Source organism: Macrobrachium rosenbergii, chromosome 53 (assembly GCF_040412425.1).
Source record: "Macrobrachium rosenbergii isolate ZJJX-2024 chromosome 53, ASM4041242v1, whole genome shotgun sequence".
NCBI classification, from domain to species: Eukaryota; Metazoa; Arthropoda; class Malacostraca; order Decapoda; family Palaemonidae; genus Macrobrachium; species Macrobrachium rosenbergii.
In genome coordinates, this window is record NC_089793.1 from 52,728,682 (window position 1) to 52,753,471 (window position 24,790).

General features: G+C 38.5%; 2 protein-coding genes across 2 annotated transcripts in view; both read left to right on the plus strand.

Annotated features, from left to right (window-relative positions):
- Positions 1-18: 18 nt before the first annotated feature.
- Positions 19-1,621, plus strand: LOC136834159 (uncharacterized). Its single transcript, XM_067096424.1, has 2 exons — positions 19-35; positions 1,123-1,621. The coding sequence occupies exons 1-2, from the start codon at positions 19-21 to the stop codon at positions 1,619-1,621; spliced, it is 516 nt and encodes a 171-aa protein (XP_066952525.1).
- Positions 1,622-14,351: 12,730 nt separating this feature from the next.
- LOC136834467 (carboxypeptidase B-like) overlaps positions 14,352-24,790 on the plus strand; it is a 51,537-nt gene continuing 41,098 nt past the window's right edge. The window contains exons 1-3 of the mRNA XM_067097072.1: positions 14,352-14,434; positions 21,714-21,812; positions 24,180-24,304. Of these exons, the coding sequence (XP_066953173.1) occupies positions 21,715-21,812; positions 24,180-24,304 (223 nt within the window). The 5' untranslated portion in view covers positions 14,352-14,434; position 21,714. The remainder of the gene's footprint in view (positions 14,435-21,713; positions 21,813-24,179; positions 24,305-24,790) is intronic.

Sequence of the window (24,790 nt, forward strand, 5' to 3'; positions counted from 1 at the left end):
TTTCGGTGATAATTCTCCATGGAGATATTCCTGAGGTAAATGTGAATTTGATATTAAGCTTGCAGCTTCATGATTGTATATAAATCACAGTGTGATAAAAATTTCATATATATATATATATGTAATTCTATAACCACAATGCCCTCTTAACTTCTCGAATTCTTCTGCGCTTTAAGAGGGCATTGTGGCTATTAGAGTTACATATGTGTCTGGTAAAAGTGACCAGTAGATTCTACATATATATATATATATATATATATATATATATATATATATATATATATATATATATATATATATATATATAGGAGCAACTCTCTCTCTCTCTCTCTCTCTCTCTCTCTCTCTCTCTTTGTATAAATATATATATATATATCCAGTCGTGGTTATTTTTATTGTGCTGCAAACGAGAATCATTTCATACACAAGTGTCCTCGTCAAGAGAACTACTGGTTTTTCCTTCCATCATTTATTTTAGTCTGTAATTTGCTGTTGGAGTTCTAGAACATGTGTGTGTTGGTGTGAGCGCCAATTCTGGTTACAATTATGTCACTGGTGTTTCAAATATTGGCTGTGTGGTACATCTGGCAGCTTGTTGATTAGCTTGAGTTCATTATTTTAGAAAACTAGTGTATGATATGTTTGTCTTGATAAAGATAATCAAAGCAATAAATTTATATAATATTTAGTGTACAAAGAGGTGGAGGGACGAAAATTCATCTTGACTGGGTTGAGATTTCTCCGTAGGGGGCTAGTACCGTCAGTGCACCTCATGCAGTGCACTGTAGGCATTGCTTAAGGTTCTTTGCAGCGTCCCTTCGGCCCGTAGCTGCAACCCTTTTCGTTCCTTTTACTGTACCTCCTTTCATATTCTCTTTTTGCCATGTTACTTTCTACCCTCTCCTGACATTGGTTCATAGTGCTTTGAGGTTTTCCTCCTGTTACACCTTTCAGACCTTTTACTGTCAGTTTCCGTTTCAGCTCTGAATGACCTCATAGGTCCCAGTGCTTGGCCTTTGGCCTAAATTCTCTATTCAATTCTACATTTGACAGGTTTAGAAAGAAGGGGTGTATGAATCTGTAGGGTCCTGACTGTTGCAAAAATTTTACCAATGTTGACAGGGGCCTCTTCAGTGAAATTGTTGAACGAGTCACACCCTACATTGAGAAGAAAGTGACATTCTGGAGGAAATCCATTGAGCCAGGCCTACGTGTTGCTATCACCCTATGTTTCCTCGCTGTGGGTGATTCATACAAGAGTCTGCAATACTCGTTCCAGGTAGCCCACAACACCATTAGCTGCATTGTACCAGAGACCTGCAGGACCATTATTGCTGCTTACAGAGATGAGGAACTGCAGATGCCACAAACACCTGAAGCTTGGCAGGAGGTTGCACAGGGTTTTGAGGAATGGTGGAACTTCCCTCATGTTACTGGAGGTATAGATGGCAAACACATTAGTCTTCGCAACCCTCCCCGAGGCGGTACGCATTACTTCAACTACAAGAAGTTTTACTCCATGGTATTACTTGCAATTGCTGATGCTTCATACAAGTTCCTATATGTCAACGTGGGTGCCATTGGGTCAGAGTCAGACGGTGGTGTGTTTGCCCAGACCTGACTGAGTGAAATGCTGTTGCAGCAGGAAGCAAATCCTCCCCAAACCTGAAGCCCTGCCAGGGCAACCTAATGGACCTCCTGTGGATTATTTCCTAGTTGGTGATGATGCCTTCCCTCTGCGGAATTATCTTATGAAGCCCTACCCCCAAAGAGACCTATCCAAGGAGGAACGGATATATAACTACAGATTAAGTATGGCACACAGGACGGTGGAGAACGCCCTAGGGATTCTGGCAAACAGATTCCAAATATTCCACAATGCAATATGCCTGAAGCCTGACCATGCAGAGGCATTAGTGATGTCCACATGCATTCTGCATAATATTATAATAAGAAAAAGCGCACGCAGACAAGGAGATTAGGAGCACCCCGTCACACATACCATCATACCTGGTAGCTGGAGGAGTGACCCATCCTTAGGAGCAGCCCTTCCAACCATGACCGGCAGCACTGCAACCAGGGATGCAAAGGAACAACGGGACATGCTGAAAGAATATTTTTCATCGGCTGAAGGCTCAGTTCATTGGCAGGAGAACATGATTTAGTTACTTTCCTGTATACTTTATTGTTTATAACGCACTGTATTTACTTAAATGTCTGTTCATGCATTTAGTTAGAATTACAGTATTTACTTAATATTTGTGTACTTGTATGTGTTGTAGTTATTTTGCCCTTTTTAATAATTACTTAACATTGATTCTTTTCTGATATGATAATTCTATCTTTTTTAAAGTACCTTATCTCTGATGTTTGTTACATTGTATATTACTTACTTATTTTTTTCTGTCTGTTGTAATTTTGTTTCTTTGCCCATATGTTACATATAGTATTTTGGACTTATTTAAAATTCAGTAATGTAAACTTAGATAGTCTTTTCAGGTACATTTTGCCCTCTTTATTTGTGTACTTATATTTGTGCTAGTTAATTTAACAAAAGATATTTTTCAAATCCACGATATATTATTCTCATCAATACGTAGCAGTTGGAAAGAGGGTAGAGCCAGACATGATATTGCAAATATATATTTATTTAATATAAAACACAAACATACATATAAATATAAGAAAAATTTACAGCCACTCATACAAAAATACATAACACAAGCATACGATAAATATAAGTACTATACACATCCACACATACATAACAAATAAACTTAGAATTAAGACTGAAAATTGTTAAGAAATGTGGTGTCGACTGACAGGTTGCTGAGGTCCTTCAGGGTGGAGGTCACTGTGGGCCCCATCAGCTGTGCTTGTAGCACCACCAGCTGTTGTGTTGTCAGCTGTGAGGGCTGAGTGCCTGAATGCGCAGGAGGTGGGCCAAAACCATGTTGGTTTGCAGGCTGGTTTACAGGCACCGCAGGTACCAAACTGTCCCCTGTCACCTCCGTGAGAGTGTGAGGAACCAGGCTCCGTGATGGCCTCGTGACGCCCTCTTTTTGGGAGGCACGCATGAAGTGCTGAATGGCGGAAAGGACTTCAATTTTGGGTGTCACCCTCAGGTGAGCTGACACCTCCTTGCAGTCGTCCTCCACCTCTTCGAAAAATTTGCGCCAGTAGAGGGCGCTGGGGTCACACGGAGGTGGCTGGATGGAGGCAATCATATCCTCCCTGAGGGCCTGTGCCTTGGTGATGGCCACGTCCAATAAGAGGTCGGAAACTTGCATTTTCCTTGCCTTGGCGCCTGTCTCATCAACTGGAGACACCTGGTCGTCGGTCGAGGGAGTTGGCGTAGGGGCAGGAGCACACACAGCATCAGGCAGGCCCGGAGCTTGAGCAGGGAGGCCAGAAGCAGCATGAGCAGACTGTAGGCATAGGAGGAACATATATAAGAAAATGGGAAAAAATGTACTGTGAATAAATGGAAACTATATAATAACGATATATTCGGTAATAATTAGGCATGGCAACACAATAAAATCGGAAGTCCCAACATCTTTGGCTTCCTCTGACGCACGATGTGGGATGTGGGGCTTGAGGAAGTGGAAGATGCTGAGGATCCACTTCTCCCGGTCCGTCATCCATCTACCTGCCCCTTGACCACTCTTCTCTGCCATGAGCCGTCCAAAACAGCTTCTGAGGGATGTAAACCATGTCCGCAGTTCACACCCACTTACGGGAGGAACAAGTGACTGGCCCCTCTCTTCAAAGGCCCTCCAGACCTTCGCCTTATCCCTGTCTGCTGTGAGGCCTTTGTATTATAAATAAACTCTGCCTCCTTCTCCAGCCACTCACCAACAAGCCTCTCATTCTCCTCCGAGAATGACAGAGGGGTTCTTCTTTCGGCCCTGACCTCCTGTAATAGGACCGGCTCCTTCAGGAATCTCATCGTCGTCGTCGTCGTCATCCCCTCGTTCTCGGCGTCCTCGGTGGCGGCAGGGTCGCTCTCCAACATAAGAGCAAGATCCTCCTCCTCCGCTAGGTCGCTCTCCATCGACAGCTCACCGCCCTCAAGGTGAAGCACCACAGCATCATCACTGCTGCCTGAAGGGCAGTATTGCCATCAGCTACTGTAGGAGGCTTCACGCAGGCGGCAACACAAGCTAGCAGAGCTCCTGGAGTTCTCAAGGGCCCCTTCCTTGTCCTTTTGATCAAAGCTCCCTTAGGCACCTTGATGTCGCTGGCAGAGAAAGCAGTGGACAACGACGGAGGCGCTGGCAGAGAGAGCAGTGCAGGATGCTGTTCTGAAGAGCACTGACCCACAAGCACGCTGCCTGCCCCTTTTATCCCAGGTCACAGCATTGCCAATTCGTCTCGGATGCGTGCGGTGCGGCAGGGTTGCCGCATCTACTCCCACGCCATGCGAAGACCCACACAGTGCGAGGTGGGAACCCTGGAGCGGCGTGGGACCACAGGTAAGGTCCTAGCAGCCACATGGTCAGCACGAGGTTGGCACCATGCTATGCGGGCACACTAAATGACAGTTGGCGTGGCCACCCAGGCATGGTTTTGAACAGGTTGAAAGGTTCGTGGCTCCTGGCGTAGTAGGTGGTGGAAACGGTCGCACTACATACTGGCGCCCAGGTGGTGAGAACATTTGTCACACTGCATACTGGCGCACTTACATAGCATTTACGATACATTTACATTGCATTTAAGTACTTACCAATTTTCGCCTGTGCTTCTTTGAACTGTTGGGCCCCTAACCTGTTGCTGCAGTGGCCATGATGGTGGATTAAAACATACAGAATAATGGTACATCCTACTAGCGGATTCAGAAAAATTTATGGGGCTGGTTACCAATTTTCATTTTTATATATATATATATATATATATATATATATATATATATATATATATATATAATATATTATAAATTTATATATATATGTAAATATTTTTATTTATATATATATATATATATATAAATATATATTATTATATATATATTTATATATATATATATATATATATATATATATTCTATATATATAAATATATATATAACAACAAAGTATATATATATATATATATATATATATATATATATATATATATATAAATATGTATGTATATATATATATATATATATATATATATATATATATATATTATGTATATATATAAAGATAATATTTTCTCAAAATTTTATTATTATTTCTGTAAAAGATTTTTCTCATTTTCATATTTCCCATTTAGTTAAACATTTTTATCTAAATCTTCAATATTATTATTTTGGCATTATTTTTCATGGGGGCATAGCTATGAAACGACGACACACTTCCCACAACCCTGGATCCGCTAGTGATACATCCTTTATTCTACCAGGATATACAATACACAACTACAAAATGGTTGTCATGGCCTAGCTGCACAACAACAAAGGCATTATGGGAAACAGACAAACTGAAAGCTGAACATGCGCATAAATGTTATCGTAATTGAAGGAGCTTCGTAACATTCAATCAAATATTGAAAATAATAAAAGTTTACTTTCCAAATAACAGTAAGTGCCATTTCGCAAGTATAAGTAACATCTTGTTACTTATTTATTTCATAAGTGCTGATTCACTCGAATTACTTATATTTTGTTAGGTAATTCGATAAGTATTCATCCTCCATAGAAGTGTTTCTTGCTTTTCCCTTAACCATCGCTATTTTGCCTCATTTTACCTTAAACTGCCCAATTTAACTATGAAACTTAGCAATTTCACTTTAAACATCACCATTTCACCAGAATAAACATCCCAGTTTCACTTTAAACATCCCAATTTAAATGGATCTTAAACACAGATCCCAGTTTCACTTTAAACATCCCAAATTTCACTTTGACATCCCATTTATGACGTAAACGGCCCAATTTCACAAAATTTAAACATCCCAATTATGCCTTAAGCATACTGGATCTACCATAGTAGGGTCATGAAACGTTTTGACACACTTCCAGATTTTTATTTCGATTAAATAAAAATAAGTTAATTTATCATAACTGCAAACAATTCATCTGTCACCATTGCCCAAGGGGGCCATGGCCCCACTCTTTGAGGTCGGCACTAGGCTAAGCGATGGCTACTCGTCACTCCAAAAACACGGCTACCATACCATTTTCATCTGCCTTCGGGTACTAAATCTCGTCGCCAATTATTATGTGGTGGCCCGAGGTCGAGTGTTAATAAGACAGTTGGCTAACCGTTGGCTTCAATGGTTATCTCTTTCTATATCTTGAGGACACAAAAATTGTCGGGCTTCTCGTCCATCACAACAACCCACAATGCACCCGAGACAAGCAGCGCTTCAGCATGCGCAATATAATACGCAGGGTTAATACACAACATATGATAAATTAAAACACGGAAGCTTTTTAAGCACAACTTAATATTAGCTGATTCCTGAATACTAGCGAAAATGTCCCGCAGAGTTATGTTGCTTTATGGCTTCAGTATGTCCTCTGTTTTATGAACTATCTATATCGGTTTTTTATTTAATATTCCATTGAAACAGCTTCAGAGGTTGCAGAGCTTCAGGGCTTCAATATTCCTGAGGGGAATTCTGGCCGCTGGAGAAACGAAGTTTGTAATATATAAAGAAACTGATGCAACCATCTCCAGAGAGAATAAATCTGAGAGAAATAAATATTATCAGAGAGAGAGAGATATATATATATATATATATATATATATATATATATATATATATATATATATATATATATATATATATATATACACACACACATATATACTGAGAGAGAGAGAGAGAGAGGTTTCATTCAATTCTCTTAGAAGTGAAAAAGAAGTGAAAGTACAGTATACAAAGGAAAAGTCAGAACATAAAAACGACAATTTTTAACGGTAAGAAAATGGTTCAATAAAAGACAAGTATGATTAGCTTTCATAAAATTTAAAGTCACATTAAGAATAAATCTGCCAACCTGGGAGGTCTTCGAAGTAAATAAATATTATCGACAGGTATATATGTGTGGACAACAAGCCTTTATTATCAGAGACTCATTGTTTAGCTTTTAATTATGAATAAATGACTATATATATATATATATATATATATATATATATATATATATATATATATATATATATATACATATATATATATATATATATATATATCATATATGATCGTTCCATTTGAAAGACTGGGGTTCGATCATGATATGAGTCAAATTTATATATATTAAACCCTACTAAACAAGGTCAGATAAGGTCATAACCTCTTACTACATCTGTTCCAAGAACAGTGCCATATCATCTTACATCCCTACGATTCTCCGGTAGCAATGGCCAGTATTGAGTCAGCACGTTCTTTCTCGTCGACTCCTCTCACTGTGTCTATCCTAAAAAAAAAAAGGCCTACTGGAATAAAATGCCGAGATACAAAAATATAATCTATTTGCAAATTTAATAAAAGTACTTCAGCAAAAGCGATGGTCATGAAATGGAGTGTCTCATACCCCACAAAAATGGAAGGTATAACTAGAGGAAACTCAGACTCACAATCAATCGAATTAATGATCCTAGACCATCCAATACTAGTGACCAATATACCCTGGTCACCAAACAAAATAAAAGGTCATGATTATTCTAGACCAAAATAAATGTCTTATAGTATGCTAAAAGAACACCGCTTCCAAAATATTCGTCCTCACAGGACTCAACCAGAATTCCTGTTAAAAGAAACACAGCTTATACTAAAACCTTGAATGGCATATAAAAAAAAATAGACACTTAAAACGGAAAAATACATAATGGAGAACAGAGGGCTTTCGCAGCAACGTAAAATAGGTATTCTACATAATGTCTGAAAAAGATGTGTTAATGAGTTATCCTACTCATATTCTATGGCCATGGAAACTGTTCCTCACAGTGGCTGTTCTTATTCACTAAGGCCCTGTCCATACTAGCGGGCATGCCCGTCGGGCACTTCAGCTGTTTATATTTTCTCTGGCTCTTGAAGCAGTGTCACCAGACAATCGCATCGTTCTGGCTCCATACTCGGTCGGTCAGTATAGTGGAACGGTTATGGGAACAGTGTTTGCCCGTCGGGCAGTGCCCGCTAGTGTGGACAGGGCCTAACACAGTTCAAAGAGTGATCACACCAGCCGCAAATTGAAGTGAATACCCATTGTATGCTTCCTCTATAATATACACATTAGAGAGTGCATGTATGCACACACTCACTTAATAACCCCTCCCTTGGAGCGTGACATCACTGTCAAGTTCAATGTTTGAAGGACCACACCTTCTGAATCCACAGATATCACAAAGCTTAGATCAATCTGTCATATTGTCCCCATGCATCTTGGTCATGATCGGAAGGAACAAATGAACGCGTCAGATACCTGCTGTATCTAACCTTGGACAATACCAACATCAACATAAAGGCCACCTGCACTGGACACACCCTTTCACAGGCCAGCAATTAGTCAGCTTAAGTCTTAATATATATATATGTGTGTGTGTGTGTATAGCGCATTTTCACTATACTGATAAATGAACACATGCAGATATGCTGGCGTAATTATGCCAGCAAACTTTTCCGGAAACATGAAACATTACCACCAGATTCTCAAGGCAATCGCCACCGACCTCCTAGTCATAAAACAAGTCCTGTCGATAATGATCTTTTCAGGCTTCGCAGCTGCCTGATACCACGCATGTTTGTTAAACCCTTTGTGTGAGCAGCTTCATATTCCATCGAAATTATCAGTATAGCAGAGAGTTGTTTAGAAGTGATGTCTTTACCTTAGAAAAACCGGTAATGAATAGCGTTCCTCTTATCGGTCTTCACTTAATGTTCACGGCATCACAAATTTGCCGATCCTTTGATTTCTGAACTCTTTCATTTAACGTTGAGGGAGTTCTACGGGCTCGTTTTTCGTGATATATCGCACTAGCATGAAAACCTCATCGTCGCCTCACATTAAGTAGACACTGAAAGCACGAGTATTCCTTAAATTTTCAACGTGCTGGGCAGTTTTTGAGAATTTCATGTTAAATAACATTAATTTTTATCAATTTTGCCTTGAAATTGGTGTCAAGTTACGGTAACGATACGAATTACAGGAGATATACTATGTACACTTAATATTTTTGCATATTCATAAACCCTCGATGGTTATGTATGTATATATATATATATATATATATATATATATATATATATATATATATATATATATATATATATATATAGGGTTCTAAGATGTGGTGGTTACTAGTAACTCGAATAGAAGACGGATGAATGTGGAAAGTACATCTCAGGTGGTCCTTAAAATACATTTACTGCGACGTTTCAAGACACAAGGGTTTCATTTTCAAGCTATAAAGACAAAAAAACAGTAAAATTAACATTGAAAGCGCTAAAATACAAATACAAGACATAATACATTATGAAGAGCAAAATTAAAACTAGTTGTAGCAGAACCAACCCTCAAGAAAGGAAGGAAGAACGAAAGTCAGAAGGAACAAACCAGAGACGACAAAAGGCAACTGCTCGCGTAAAGAGTTGTAGAGGAAGACTGCGCGTTCAATAGAGGAACAAGTGTTCACTAAACAAGGACTCCTGGATTGTCAATAGTTTGCCATTCGGTGCCCGTTCCCAATATTTCAAAATCTTTGTATTGTATATTGTATATTGCATTGATTGGCGTGTTGCCTGGTGTTGGAAAATTCAGGATTAGCAAGTTTGCTACCAGTTCGATAGCTAACACCCTTATGGCAATCAATTCTGACCCTCAGTAACCTCTGCGCGGATCCCACGTAGGTCCCCTAATGTGCCTATATAAGCTTCCGTTTTATGCAAATGTACCTTTGATCCATGACAAAAATTTTCTATGATGCACTAAGAAAACTCACATTTAATTATATACCACCTATTAAATTTAATATCATCCCGACAAATCCACTTACTTTGGGTAGTTTGTTTAAATTCAAGGATAAACTTGACCCTTTGGTGACCTCATGTGTCGTGTACAAGTTCAATTGCCCTAGATGTAATCTAGGGACCTACTAAGGGTCAGAGCTGTTGCCTTTTGTCATGTCTGGTTCGGTCCTGCTGACTTTCGTTCTTCCTTGATGGTTGGTTCTGCTACAACTAGTTTTAATTTTGCTCTTTATAATGCATTATGGCTTGTATTTGTATTTTAGCACTTTTAATGTTAATTTTACTGTTTTTGTCTTTATAGCTTGACAATGAAACCTCAGAGTTTTGAAACGTCGGAATAAATATATTTTAAGGACCACCTGAGATGTACTTCCTCCTTCATCCGTCTTATATATATATATATATATATATATATATATATATATATATATATATATATATATATATATATATATATATACACTCAAATGTCAGGGTAAATGCTACTGCTTTTCAGTGTTGCAAAGGCATTTCCTATGTATATAGCTAGTCGATATTCTCGCTAACAGACATTTATGTGAAAACTGCTGGCTAGGAATCGGAACTGCCTTTGGAACAAGGTGAAACATTGTATTATTTTAACTGAACAAATCAGAATAAGGTGTGGTATTGCGTGTGGTATTTCTAGTAATGCTGAACCATCTAATATCCCACGAAGTGTTTTGACAGAAGATAAAGACATGAAAAGATAAACCAAGGTCTAATAAATCTTTACCTGGTTTATAATGAAGAAGGCTGATCAAGATAGTAAGATAAAAAAAAGATAAAAGTAATGTAACAACCCCTTTAGAAAGATACAATGTGGCTTTAAATAAAAGTCAAGATAATAAAACATACTTGCATATCATAAGTTGATACCCTTAAAACATGTCCACATCTGGCATGAACTATTTGGTGAATTCGATGTTAAGCAATATATACATAGAAAATTCGGTTCTCCATTCCGTTAGCTAGGAAGTCAAATTTCATGGCGGCTGGAGAAGACCCCAACTAGGGGGACAGATGTAGGCGTCCTAACCCCAATACCGTACGATATTGGGGAACAGAAAGACGTTAGGACACAGGGACACGTCCTGTTAGTAACCATACGACCTCTTTCTCTTTGACCTTTGTGCTGGGTGTTATTTGTTTCTTTGCCCGCCACTGGAATCAAATGGGGTGCCTCTGCTACCAAGGTCCATCTCACTCCGTGCCCAAACCTCACAAGTGCAAGGTCACTTCTCTGTCCTCCTCCCACTAGGCACGTGTTGGGACTTCTGCGACCTGAATCCATCTTTGCAAGCTAGCTCCAAGCACAGATGCAATAAGGTGCGTCTTGAAGTTGCAAAATAACACCAGTGTTCTTTTCCTTATTCTGAATTTCTCTCAATTTTCAGGATTTCCAACTTTTCATTCTCCCCAAACAAAGTCCCTTTGTTCCCCAAAGCCTAGCATGGATATTGGCCCTCGTGACTTGTTCCAAGGCTAAATTAAGTTTGTTCTGTGATAATAATTAGATCATTACCACCATAGCGTTACCATGTGCTAATTAAATCTAATTAATACTTCCCTCCATCAGGAGATACACTTTTATTTCACATTTTGATTATTCTGGAACTAAATACGCCATTCATATATATATATATATATATATATATATATATATATATATATATATATATATACTGTATATATATATATACATATATATATATATATATATATATATATACATACATTTTTTTCTATTTTTACGTTAGTCAGTTGCTATACGTTAAAACTTATGAAAAATATTTCTGACGAATGAACTTTATCGCAGAAATGTGGTCGTTCCTCTGAACGACCTCTGGGATGGGCTTCACCCTTCATGATTTACTACTGGTATATTACGGGGATTAAACTCTACATCAACAAATTACTCCTTCTATTGGAAGTAGAAAACCGCACTTCGAATCTTAACCCGGTATTGGAAGATATCGTGTCAGTGGTTCTTAACCTGGGGTACGGGGTACGAACCCCTGAACCTGGGGGTACGAGACATGATAGCCAATGCAACGGTACTGTATATTTACCATGAGAAAGCAAAACTTATATTTTCCTGCTCATCAAGGCAAAAACAAGACACCGTTCGGATGCAAGTGCTGACATGCGTCTAGCACCTTTCAAGAAAGAACCTCGTAGTATTACCTATAATTATTGTTATAATGTGCATTCATTGCATCCTACTAAATGACGCTTTTCATTTGAAATAAAAAAGTACCTTTGTTCAGTAACTGAATGCATGTAATAATTTCTCAGCAAGATTTGAATCACTAAGCCTTTTCATGTTTGTACTGTATTCATATTGGATGGGGGCACGGGCAAATTTTCTGAGATACCAAGGGGTACGGGCACTGAAAAAGGTTAAGAACACTGTCATAGTTGGTAACTAAGCACCAGTTTCTCTTTACTCAGAAATTATTGTTAAGACATTTGCATGGAATATCAACGGAGGTTGACATAGCTCAGTTCCCTCAGCAAGAATGAAATATATATATATATATATATACATACGTACTTCTTCGTTTTAACGTGCTTTTTTCCCATTTTTATATGGGGTAAGCACGATGCCTTCTTTTGAAGGACTTTGATTTGGGGGTGGGGTAGGCCGTAGCCTCGATCGGCTGCCCTGCCTGACATCGCTTAGACCCCGGTGACGAATGTGTACATGTATTGTACCAAATCCCCAGCTCCCTTTCTCCCAGCAGTGAGGAGAACTGGGTGGTTAGGTTGACAGTTCGAGACATGTGAGGTGTCTGTTATGTTTTTAGAAGATGATGGAGTGGCTTTGTTTATGTGTGTATTAGTCTGTAACACCCATTTGCTTTCAGCAAACCTATCCGTTGATTACATACGTAATCCCGGGTGTCTACACGATAGCAAAGTGTCCGCCTTCTCTGACGGTCGGCTGCGGGGGGATTGAACCCTCGCCACAGACTTCTATGAAGTCTGAGGTTACCACTCTACCAACCGAGCCATCGAGGCTCCATATATACATACATACATACATATATATATGTATATATATGCATATATATATATGTGTATATATATGCATATATATATATGTATATATATATATATATATATATATATATACTATATATATATATATATATATATATATATATATATATATATATATTGATTTTAAGTCACAAAAATTAAAACCGTGATGATATCTAAAACAAATTTACAGCCACGAGGGAAATCTGAAACCCTGGAGGTGCTAAGTACTGTCGTCTTATTACCAAGACATGGTGTTTCAATTCTCCTTTGTGGCTGTAACTTTGTTCATGTATATATATATGTGGTTCGATCTCAGCTTGAAGGCCACCAGTCATCTCAGATATGTGTGTGTGTGTGCATGCGCAGGGCGTGTCTTTTTTATGCTTTAACGTATTTATCAGAATAAATTTCCAAGATGAAGTTCCTGTACAAATGATACATAGAACAGTGGTTCTCAACCGATGATCAGGAATTTCCTGGGAGGCGCGAGGCCTAGGGAAAATTAAAAATTCTAGAATTATATCCGTTATTTTCTTAACAAGAGTGAGGAACTAATATCCAAAGTTTATGAAAAAATGAAAAGTATCGCCTTTAATATCAGTTTCCTATAGTCTACCATTCTAGTTAGACTCAACCATTATTTTGTAATTATTTACCTCCCTCCCTGTCCCTCGAAACTCCTTCTCTTTCTCTTTTTTTTTTTAATTTTCCTCCAAATCTGGGAGGAATTTTACTCATAGATGCAAGGGGGCGTGGAGGAAGGACCAGCTAGAGGGGGCGTGGTAATAAAAGGTTGAGAACCACTGATGTAGAAGGTTATTTACATAAAAATATTTATCTGAATCATCCAAATTGTCTTAACATTCACTGAAATAGAAGGAATACTTTCCTTCTATTTCAGTGAGTATCTAGACAATTTGGATGATTTAAATAAATATTTTCTATTTAAATCATCTTTTACACGTACCTTCCTAATGTGGAACAAGCGCTCTAATGCTTAGGAAAAATATTCAGAGTAAGGATTTTGCATAATTCCTTTTAAAAATCACAAATGAGACACATTTGCGTGATATCGAGGATTTAAATCGCCATTAATCATTTGAATAAGCGCACAAAAAAAAAAAAAATTAATGCTATACCAAAGGGAGAATATGAATAATGTGAAATAAACCAGAACTAAGTGTGTGGCAATTATCTCGATGTTTTGCCCTTGAAAGATTTCCACATTTAATTGGTCGTTTTGGGCGTGTGGGAGTGGACCAGGTGGAGTCACGCTCTTCTCACCTGCACGGCCTTCAAAACCTCCAGTGAAAACAAACCCAGCGAATGGGGAGTGACAGTCACCCTGCAGGAGCCGAGTGTAGAGGTACATTGCCTCACTCACTTCGCCGCCACAGCTGCTCAAGTAAGTGACAAGACGTTCCTGATTGCAACGAGCACCGATGGTTAAGCGAGTTTTACTCGGACGGTTCACTTGCCACTAGTACATTTCTCTCGCGAGCTTTCTTAATCGAATTATGGTCATCTTAGTACGTTTATTCATCCTGATACGATGTCAGGGAGATATGAAGAGTTTGTATGTCCATTTCTCTTGATGCAGGTTCTTTGAAATCTCAGCTTTGCTGCTTCCTGAAACTCCCATTGCTTCGTGCATCTTATGAAATGTAATTTCGCCTGCGCCGCTTTTGTGAGAGAACCTTTTCCTCAATCCTATTGCCGCCGCGTTTTCAGTCTGGGAGGGCGACGGAGAGGAAATTTAAGAACAGTGTTCTTTATGGTCACTTTTTGGATGGGAGTCCGGGCGAATCGGTCAACAAAAGCCAGTAGCCATCCATATATAACTGTATTTCAGAATGAATGCTGTAGAGTATGTCCCTAAATGGACCATAAGCTCCATCTTTTTAAGGCGGGGAGGGGGACCTTAGAAAAGGCCTAAGACAGTCACAGCCACATAAAGCCTCTAACTTCTGGAAAAATGCAACTTTATGACAGTCACAGCCAATAAAGCCTCATAACTTGAGGAAAAATCCGGGATGAACAACTTTCCTATGAAAATGTTTTTGATATGTTCAGCTTCACTGCCAAACATTTTTGATATATATATATATATATATATATATATATATTATATATATATATATATATATATATATATATATATATATATATATATGTGTGTGTGTGTGTGTGTGTGTGTGTGTGTGTGTGTGTGTATTAAAAGCAAATAATCAATTACTTTCATAAAAGTTAAACTAAAGAATATGGTTTATTTGAGTTCTGGAATAATGATAAGAAATAAATAAGATCTCTGTACATTCAACATTCTTCATGTAATGCCGCAGTCACTAGTAACGTGATGGTGTATGTATTGCTGCTATGTGAAAGGGCTTCAAATGACACTGAGGAGAAGCGAGCTGCTAATAATTGTACTACTGCCAATGCAATGTTTTGATGTTAATGCGAAGCTTTGAATCATTTCTGCAACTGCATTGATATAATGTCTAAAATAAAAAAAAGTCTATGTGAAACAAGAGGTAAAATTTTGTTAGATAAAAATTTAGTTTTAACTCATAGTCTGTCGCTAAGCTACGTACTGTAGTCGTTTGGCCCGCTGCAAAATATAAGGCGATTCTGAGTTCATATCAGATATCCGACATGCGTGCCGCTTCCTGAAGTTACTGAACGCATTACATTTTCTAATGAGAAAAAAGCTTTAACTAAATAAAGGTTGAAAGGTAATGGTCACCAGCCACATTTTTAACTAGTAAATTTCTATCCTCAAACTTGACTTAATAAAATTGATATATATATATATATGTTTTCACCTTCGTGGGACAGAGAGCGACATCAGTTGTGACTACTGAAAACATTGCTTATTAACGTCTTGTCAGAACAGTCTGTTGTCATTCATTAGAAACTGGGTCATCTTCAGCGCAAATCACCGAGGCTGCAAGTGGCCTGTGTGCCAGACAGAATGTCGGTACTAAATTGGTGAACAGATCCCTTTATGATTTTTGGCTAGCTTGGTATCTGGCGCGTCCAAAAATAGTTGGTGGACTTTCGAGACACTTTGAAGTGGAACTTAGGCGGCCATTTGGTCCAAAAAGGCGAATTTCAGAAAACACCCATAACGTCTTCCCAAACTGACTTTTAAAGCTGCAAACAAGCTTTAAAAAGTTCCTCTTTAAATTCAACATCTTTCGATGTGCAGTACATAAAGTTTTATCAGTTTCTACTACAACATGATAACCGATTGATAAGGAAAACTTGCATTTTTTACATGTCTACGTTGATTTTTTTATTAAAAGATTTGTAATTCTTCAGGTAGATGCCTTATGTTGGCAAAATTTTGTATTTAGTACCTAAAAGCAGTCCATAAATCATCAAAACAATCATCATTTTTATTTTTAGCCCTAGCTTAGTCTTTAAATCTTATGAGGCATGGCACATCCAAAGAGTGTAAAGTGTCATTTTAGTTTTAACAAAACAAACTGTCTCCTTAGCATAACTTGAGTTTAATACGTGGAACCTATCTGTATTTTTTTACAGATTTGTTTAGTCTAAGAAGTTAATATATATGACCTTGTTCAAATACACGTACAGGCCAACCAGATTCTCATGTGAAGTAGCTCAACATATGAACCAACCAAGCGTCATATGCTTTTACAGATACTAGTCAGAGCCCCGAGTTTCTGGACCTCGGTGTGAAGTAGGGCCTTGTACAACTTGTTACGCCAGCATTCTTTGAAAGACTGAAAATCTTCCCACTAGACAGTTTCCTAACAAAGGAATTACTTTCAGTAGTCTTCATCAGTCTCTCCATCACTGTCGTCTGTGTCGTTCAGCTGATCTTCATTATCTTCCATACTTGTGCAATCTTGTAACTTAAATGCTGGGGTTCAGCATAACCCGTTCGCCACACATGGACAGTCTTCTCCACAATGTCTTGAGCATTTGCAGGACTTTAGCTCCAAGACAACTTCTGGGGCTGGTGCTTCCGTGAACCAACATATCTCGAGCATCTGTCCTTTGGCACTCCACCCATGACCATCAGTTGGACTTGGAATTTGAGGTGAATGCTCAAGACTCCTTCGCCAAATGGCTGCTTGGTAATTAGCACGATTTGTATGTTGCCTCAGTGTATCACTGCATGGTGGGAGCTGTCCAGATGATATGTCGCCATTTTTAGCACGAAACATTTCATATCTGAGTTCGTTCACGAGTTTGATGCTTGTGTTGGTACAATACATGCTGCAAGTGGATGCCTGAATGGTCTGAAAAACATTTTCTGTGACTTGCCATTCTTGACCAAATGCTGTGAACAGTTTCCTGTATTCATTGTTCTTGTTAATCAGACTGAGGGCTTTGATTTTGCCATGTCCAGAAGAGGAGCTGACCCAGTCACATCCAGTATGGGCATGAACACCAATCAAGGCAGTGCAAACATCTTTTCCAATTATGGCCCCTAGTCTTTGTATGTCTATCAGTCTCACTGCATTCTTTTTCCCTCTTCTCAGCAATAATCTGGCTGGAATCTTGGAGGGAGAGAAGGATGACGAGGACATCTGTGTCTTCAGAGATCTCTACAACTTTCTGGTTACTGGTGGTTGCATGTCTTGCATGGATTGTCATCCTAGTGTCAGCTTCCTCCTGTGTTGATCTCAACTCAACAATCTCTGTGATATCATCTTTTGATAACCTTAGTTGCCATCAATGTCACATGACCAAGTTTCTCCCTTTGCACTCTTCTTTCAAGTTTTCTGCAAGGAACATGATGAACTTAGATTTGCTTTCTGTGCTAGACAAGATTCTCTTCCAGTTCTTGATACAATGTCCTGGCTTTATCTCACTGAACATTATGCCATCTTGTAAGCCACGTTTCGTCCGCTCAGCAATCTTAACTGATTGCTGCCTGTAGATGTCAAACACTACATCAATGCAATCACTTCCTTGACCATCACTTAGTACTTTCTTTAGAATTGTATCAGACAGTTCCATGAAATGTTTGCACAATAACTATTGTTGCCCTTGGTCCAGTTGGTAATTCAACGTTTGCCACATCTTTCTCAACCCTCTTCCCTAATGCCAACTTTCCAGTTTTTTTCAGCATTCCATCTGCATTTTCCAATGCCCATGGTATTGGTCCTAGAGGATACTCAAGAACATCTTTCATATCCAACTCCCTGTTTTAAGCAAGCAAGAGCATTTGTCCATACAATCGATTGTCTGCTTTCAAGACTACTTCTCTGTTTGCACCAGGTTTGACAACAGTACTTTTCTGCAAAGAACTGAATGTTTGTAGATTCAGCTTCTTGATAGGATCATGGAACCCAGACCCTGCCTCTAACTTTTCCATAAAGGCCTTGAAATCCTCTTTCCCCTTATCATAAGTACTTAGGAGATCCTTGCTTATTACTGGTGTTGCTGCTGAACCAGCAGACAGACTAACTAAATCAGAAGGTTGACTGGAAAAGGGATTTGTCCACTTGTTTTCCAGCATGTCTACAATGGACATCACGTCACTTTCATCTTTCTTGATTCGTGATGTCTGAAGGTCAGTGTGACCAAGCCGTGACTGACCACATGCAGATACCGAGTCTCTAAGTTGCTTCATCACATCAGCTCTGTGTTCAGCTGTCACATAGTAATGCATAAGCACACTTTTTGTAAGCTGAATCCTTTGGTTCTGCAATCTTGCCAAATGGGTTTGATGACCCAATCTGAGCTGAAAATCCACCTCTGAGGCACTTCTCTTTGAGTCTATTTCTGCAAAATAGACTGGGAGGTAGTGGGTGAAGTTTGTTTTCTCCATAGCAAAACACCAAGGAATCATTTCCTTTATGCTTGCTAAATGCAAGTTAGAGTCTCCTTCTCGATCTTCTCATATTAGCCCAAGTAGTATCAGCATCACAACCTGTAGTGTTTCATCTAAATGTGTCAATTCTGAAGTGCAACTGCTTTCAAGTTATTTAATGAAACCCTTCCATGTCAATCGCAGGAGAGCCTCAAATGTCAACTTGTGGAGGCGGACACCTGTTATACTGCTTACCCTCTAGTACTCTGTCAGTTGACCCTATAGCTACCACACCAGATTCCACTGCTAGGTCTCTAAGTCCAACATCTCGAAACACTTTCCCTATGATCGATAGCATGTTGCAGATAATATGAAAGTTTCCCATCATCAACAGGATACTCTCAAATCTCTGGCGTTGCTTCCAGAAAACCTCGGCTGCTTTTGAGTAGGGGGCCTGATCTGTAACTACGGCAGTCTTGTCCAGAACAAGTCTGTTGAATGCAGACTGACTGGGAGAGAGTTTCTTGCATAGTTGACAATTCTGCTGCAGGTGCATTGATAGTAGGTAAGTATCCCACTTTATCTGGCTTGACCATTACACTGTCTCTGGTTTTGATGCTGAAGCCAGTCCAAGAACTTACCATTTGGTTTGCAGTATCATGGAGATGTGCCAACAACAACGGGAGGTTTTATCTGCCTTGCCATTTCCATTACATCTTCAAGTGGTAGATTTGATATACTTAACGGTGGAGGGCTCTACCTCTTGGTGGAGATGTACACTGGGAGGAGCTGCTCAGGTATATCTAATGTTTTCCTTTTCTCCTTTCTGTCAACAACTGACTTTCTCTCTGGTTTACATGTCTGTGTTTGAGGTTGGACAATAATCCCATTGACATGATGGGATGTGCCTGCTCCACTGAGTGTTTCCTCCTGACTGTCAATATTATCAAAGGAAAGTGCAGTTGGGATGTGTGGATGTGTCCAAGATGGAAGAGCCGGTTGGTTTTCACCTTCATTTTGCATCTTTTCCATGTATAGAGCAGAATCTATCTCCAGTAGTTTTGTGTTTGAACACCCGTGTCCAAAACGATTCAATGTCTTAATGAATTCAACATTGCCAGTCAAAGTTTTTATAGCTCAGGGTAGGAGAATATGCTTTGGAGTAAGGACCCATGCATTTGTAACAGCACTGATTGTAACAGCAATGATGATGTCCTGACCAAATGAGAATGACAGCCAGAGAACATTAGTCATAATAAGGGACCAACGTGGAAACATTGAAAAAATTCCAAACAAAATGCGTAAAAATGTGTTTTTTATTGATTGTTTTGAATTTTTCTATAGTACACACATATGGAACCCAATAAATTACATATCAAAAGATTCAGAATTTAAAGAGGAACGTTTTGAGCCCATTTTCAGCTTGATGGGTTAAAGCAAGAAAATATTATGGCAGATTTTCTGAACGTAGCCGTTTCAGTAAAACAACGGCACCCATCTTTAAAGATGGCCGCCAAAATGCTATTTAGAAAAGTGACCCAAAAGTCCATCAACGAAATTTTGAACACCTTAGATACCATGCTAATCAAAAATCATAGTGGGATCTGTTCACCGGTTTGGTACCGATGCTTTCCCCTGGGCGAGGCCTACGCCCACGTCAGTAGAACTAGTATCGAGACCTCCATCATTTGTATATGTACACACATACACACACACACACGCACACACACATATATATATATATATATATATATATATATATATATATATATATATATATATATATATATATATATATATATATATATATATATATATATATATATATATATATATATATATATATATATATATATATATATATATATATATATATATATATATATATAAAGAGTATCCTCTCATATGCCATCTTCCATGCAATAAGTCAAAGGAAAAAGGACTAAGCAATTAATTCATTCAATTTAGTATGATTCACTGTAGGCAAATTCGCCTCTCACCACTGCCTTTGGGGGGGAAAACGCACCTTTGTGTTACAGAATAACGTGCATTTATTAATATTCCTTATATATTCTACGAGAGTGTAAATTATTTTGCTTGAATAATTTCCTTAATTTGTTACCAGAACGAGTAGAAAAGTGCCGGTTTGCTCTCGACTTCTTGGCGCAACGCACTTATTCATAAGACTAAATTCATCGTGAAACCTCCTTGTAAATCCGACGCGGCACGGCGCTCACAAGTGATCTATTGCGAAATCTGATCTGACATCACTGCACAACTGTCCTGTCAGGACAGGTGGCCAAACGTGAACACATTGAAGGGGGAGTGACTGTGCCTGTATACATCTGTTTGAGTGTGTGATGGGCGCCGCCCCCTCCGCCTCTTCCCCCACACTACGGAATTTCCTTCTGTCGCCTGGTCCGAGTTGAAGGGGTAGATTTCAGATCTCAGGTTAACACCTTCACCCCGTAGCGAGGGTAGCGCTGTCAGTACACCTCATGCGGTGTACTGTAGGCATTACTAAAGGTTCTTTGCAGCGTCCCCTCGGCCCCTAGCTGCAGCCCCCCCCCCTTTCATGCCTTTTACTGTACCTCCATTCATATTACCTTTCTTCCATCTCGTTATCCACCTTCTCTTAACAAATATTTCATAGTCAAGCAGCGAGGTTTTTCTCCTGTTACGCCTATTGGACCTACCTACTATCAATTTCCTTTCCAGCGCTGAACAGCCTCATAGTCCCCAGTGCTTGGCCTTTGGACTAAACTCTATATTCAATTTAATTCAGTTAACATCTTCCAACCGTTTCTAAAAGTAGAGGAATAGTTTAAGTATGGCTTCTAGAAAACGTCTTCTTCAATGAAACCCTTATTAATGATTTCACTGATTTCAGGATGGGTCCTCCAGGCAGAGCATATCCAGTCGCGCTTCTCCTGATGCCTGCGATGCTCTTCGTTGGTGGTTCTGAGGGAGCATTCGTGGATTATGAAGGGTTTGTATCAAGCTGCCAATTGGGCGTTTCATCACAGTTTTGCTAATTTTATATTATTCTGGATATGTAGGTCGATGGAAAGAGTCAGTACTTCCGAAGTGTTAGGAGGGAGGAAAAGAAAAAGACATGGAAAGGGTTGAATAGATGGATTAAAGTGATTTGGGAATGGTGGGCCCTGATAATTAGGAAGCTTCAGAGGGCGTGCAAGATATAGGAGGATGGCAAAACGTACGTAAGGGGTTAGATGCTCTGCTGATGAAACTTTTGTGCAGGCATTTGAAGTGGATGTGGAAGTTGTCAGTTCAGGAGTTCATCCAGAGCTCAGAAGTTAAAGTAGGAATGTGAGGAAGACTTCATAAAGGAAACTTGAAAGGAAATATATATATACTGTATATATATATATATATATATATATATATATATATATATATATATATATATATACATATATATATATATATATATATATATATATATATATATATATATATATATACATATATATATATATATATAATCATGAAGCTACAAATGTCGCTTAATATCAAATTCACGCTACTTCGGGAATATCTCCGATGGAGAATTATCACCGAAGGGGGAATTTATATAAGTGATAAATGGATTGGTACCATCGGAGATATTCCAATCCGTGATTTATATTAATATACATTAGCAGCTTCATGATTGTATATAAATCATATGTGATAAAAATTTATATATATATGATATATATATATATATATATATATATATATATATGATATATATATATAAATTATATGATATAAATATCATATATATATATATATATATATATATATATATATATATATATATATATATTTTTGTATAAATATATATAATATATATATATATATATATATATATATATATATATATATATATATATATATATATATATATATATCCAGTCGTGGTTATTTTTATTGTGCTGCAAACGAGACTCATTTCATACACAAGTGTCCTCGTCAAGAGAACTACTGGTTTTTCCTTCCATCATTTATTTTATTCTGTAATTTAATGTTGGAGTTCCTAGAACATGTGTGTGTTTGTGTGAGCGCCAGTTCTGGCTACAATTATGTCACTGGTGTTTCAAATATTGTCTGTGTGGTACATCTGGCAGCATGTTGATTAATTGAGTTCATTATGAAGAAAACTAGTGTATGATATGTTTGTCTTGATAAAGATAATCAAAGCAATAAATTTATATAATATTTAGTGTACAAAGAGGTGGAGGGACGAAAATTCATCTTGACTGGGTTGAGATTTCTCCGTAGGGGGCTAGTGCCATCAGTGCACCTCATGCAGTGCACTGTAGGCATTACTTAAGGTTCTTTGCAGCGTCCCTTCGGCCCGTAGCTGCAACCCTTTTCGTTCCTTTTACTGTACCTCCTTTCATACTCTCTTTCTTCCATCTTATTTTCTACCCTCTCCTGACATTGGTTCATAGTGCTTTGAGGTTTTCCTCCTGTTACACCTTTCAGACCTTTTACTGTCAGTTTCCGTTTCAGCTCTGAATGACCTCATAGGTCCCAGTGCTTGGCCTTTGGCCTAAATTCTCTATTCAATTCTACATTTGACAGGTTTAGAAAGAAGGGGTGTATGAATCTGTAGGGTCCTGACTGTTGCAAAAACGTGTATTATCTGTAAGTTCATTTAGTGACGCTTTCTGAATCTTCAGTCTTTCTCGCTTTTGCTTTGTCTGTTTTCTCTTCGTCGTCTTCTCATTTATCCCAGATTCTGTGTCTGGACTTTTTCCTTCTTCCTCTCTTTTAAATTCCCTCTCCTTAAACTCGTTTCAGTTCTTTGTTCCTTTACATCTCACGTTTCCCTTCTGGACTCTGCATGTTTTTATAATTTCTTGTTTATTGTTCTCATAAATAAATGCCTTTTTAGTTTGCTAGTTTGCTGAAAAGAGAACTATTGTGCCCGCTTTGTCTGTCCGTCCGCACTTTTTCTGTGGCACTTTTTCTGTCCGCCCTCAGATCTTAAAAACTACTGAGGCTAGAGGGCTGCAATTTAGTATGTTGATCATCCACCCTCCAATCATCAAACATACCAAATTGCAGCCCTCTAGCCTCAGTAGTTTTGATTTTATATTTAACGTTAAAGTTAGCCATAATCGTGCTTCTGGTAATGATATAGGATAGGCCACCACCGGCCCATGGTTAAAGTTTCATGGGTCACGACTCATACAGCCTTATACCGAGACCACCGAAAGATATATCTATTTTCGGTGGCCTTGATTATACGATGCACAGAAAATTCGATTGCGCCGAAGAAACTTTGGCGCATTTTTTAACTTGTTTATTATTATAAACTGAAAAGGTAAAATACGTTTTGCAGGTGGAAAATCTTGGGTGTTCATCTTGAGAAATTGAGTGGAGACGCTCATCCTCCCACCCTGAGTACACTTAAGGACATGAAAGGGGAGGGATACTTGGTGGTCCTGTCTGCATCAAAGGCCAAAGGTGAGGAAAGTTTCGTAATCAATGACAGACAAACTTGTGTCTTGGTGTCTGTCTTGGAAATTGTCCAGTACATTGCTCCAAAGTTGTGAATTAGGAGGAACTGTTTTGAAGTTTACGGATCAGGTTGATGAAAGCAGAGCTGCTTTGTGCTTAATAGTTATTGGACCAAATCTCAGTGCTCCAACTAAACCTTAAAGTTAACTGTAACATGAAAATTACACAATCTTGCCCCCATCTCATCGTTTTAAGTAAAAACAAAGACTGTGTTAGGCCTTTTAATATTTTATATAAATTATTGCGACGGTGAATGTGACAGAATACCGGTAGTTGTTCCTAAGCTGAGCTTTTCATATTAAATAGTATCCCGTGTATTTCATTTGTGGCGCAGAATTTCCGTCAGTGGGATAACGTCAACACTGGATTTCTTTGGAAACCCTTTGATAGGAAACAGTGCTAGAAACTTCAGCACTGCTCTGTGGTTTAGTC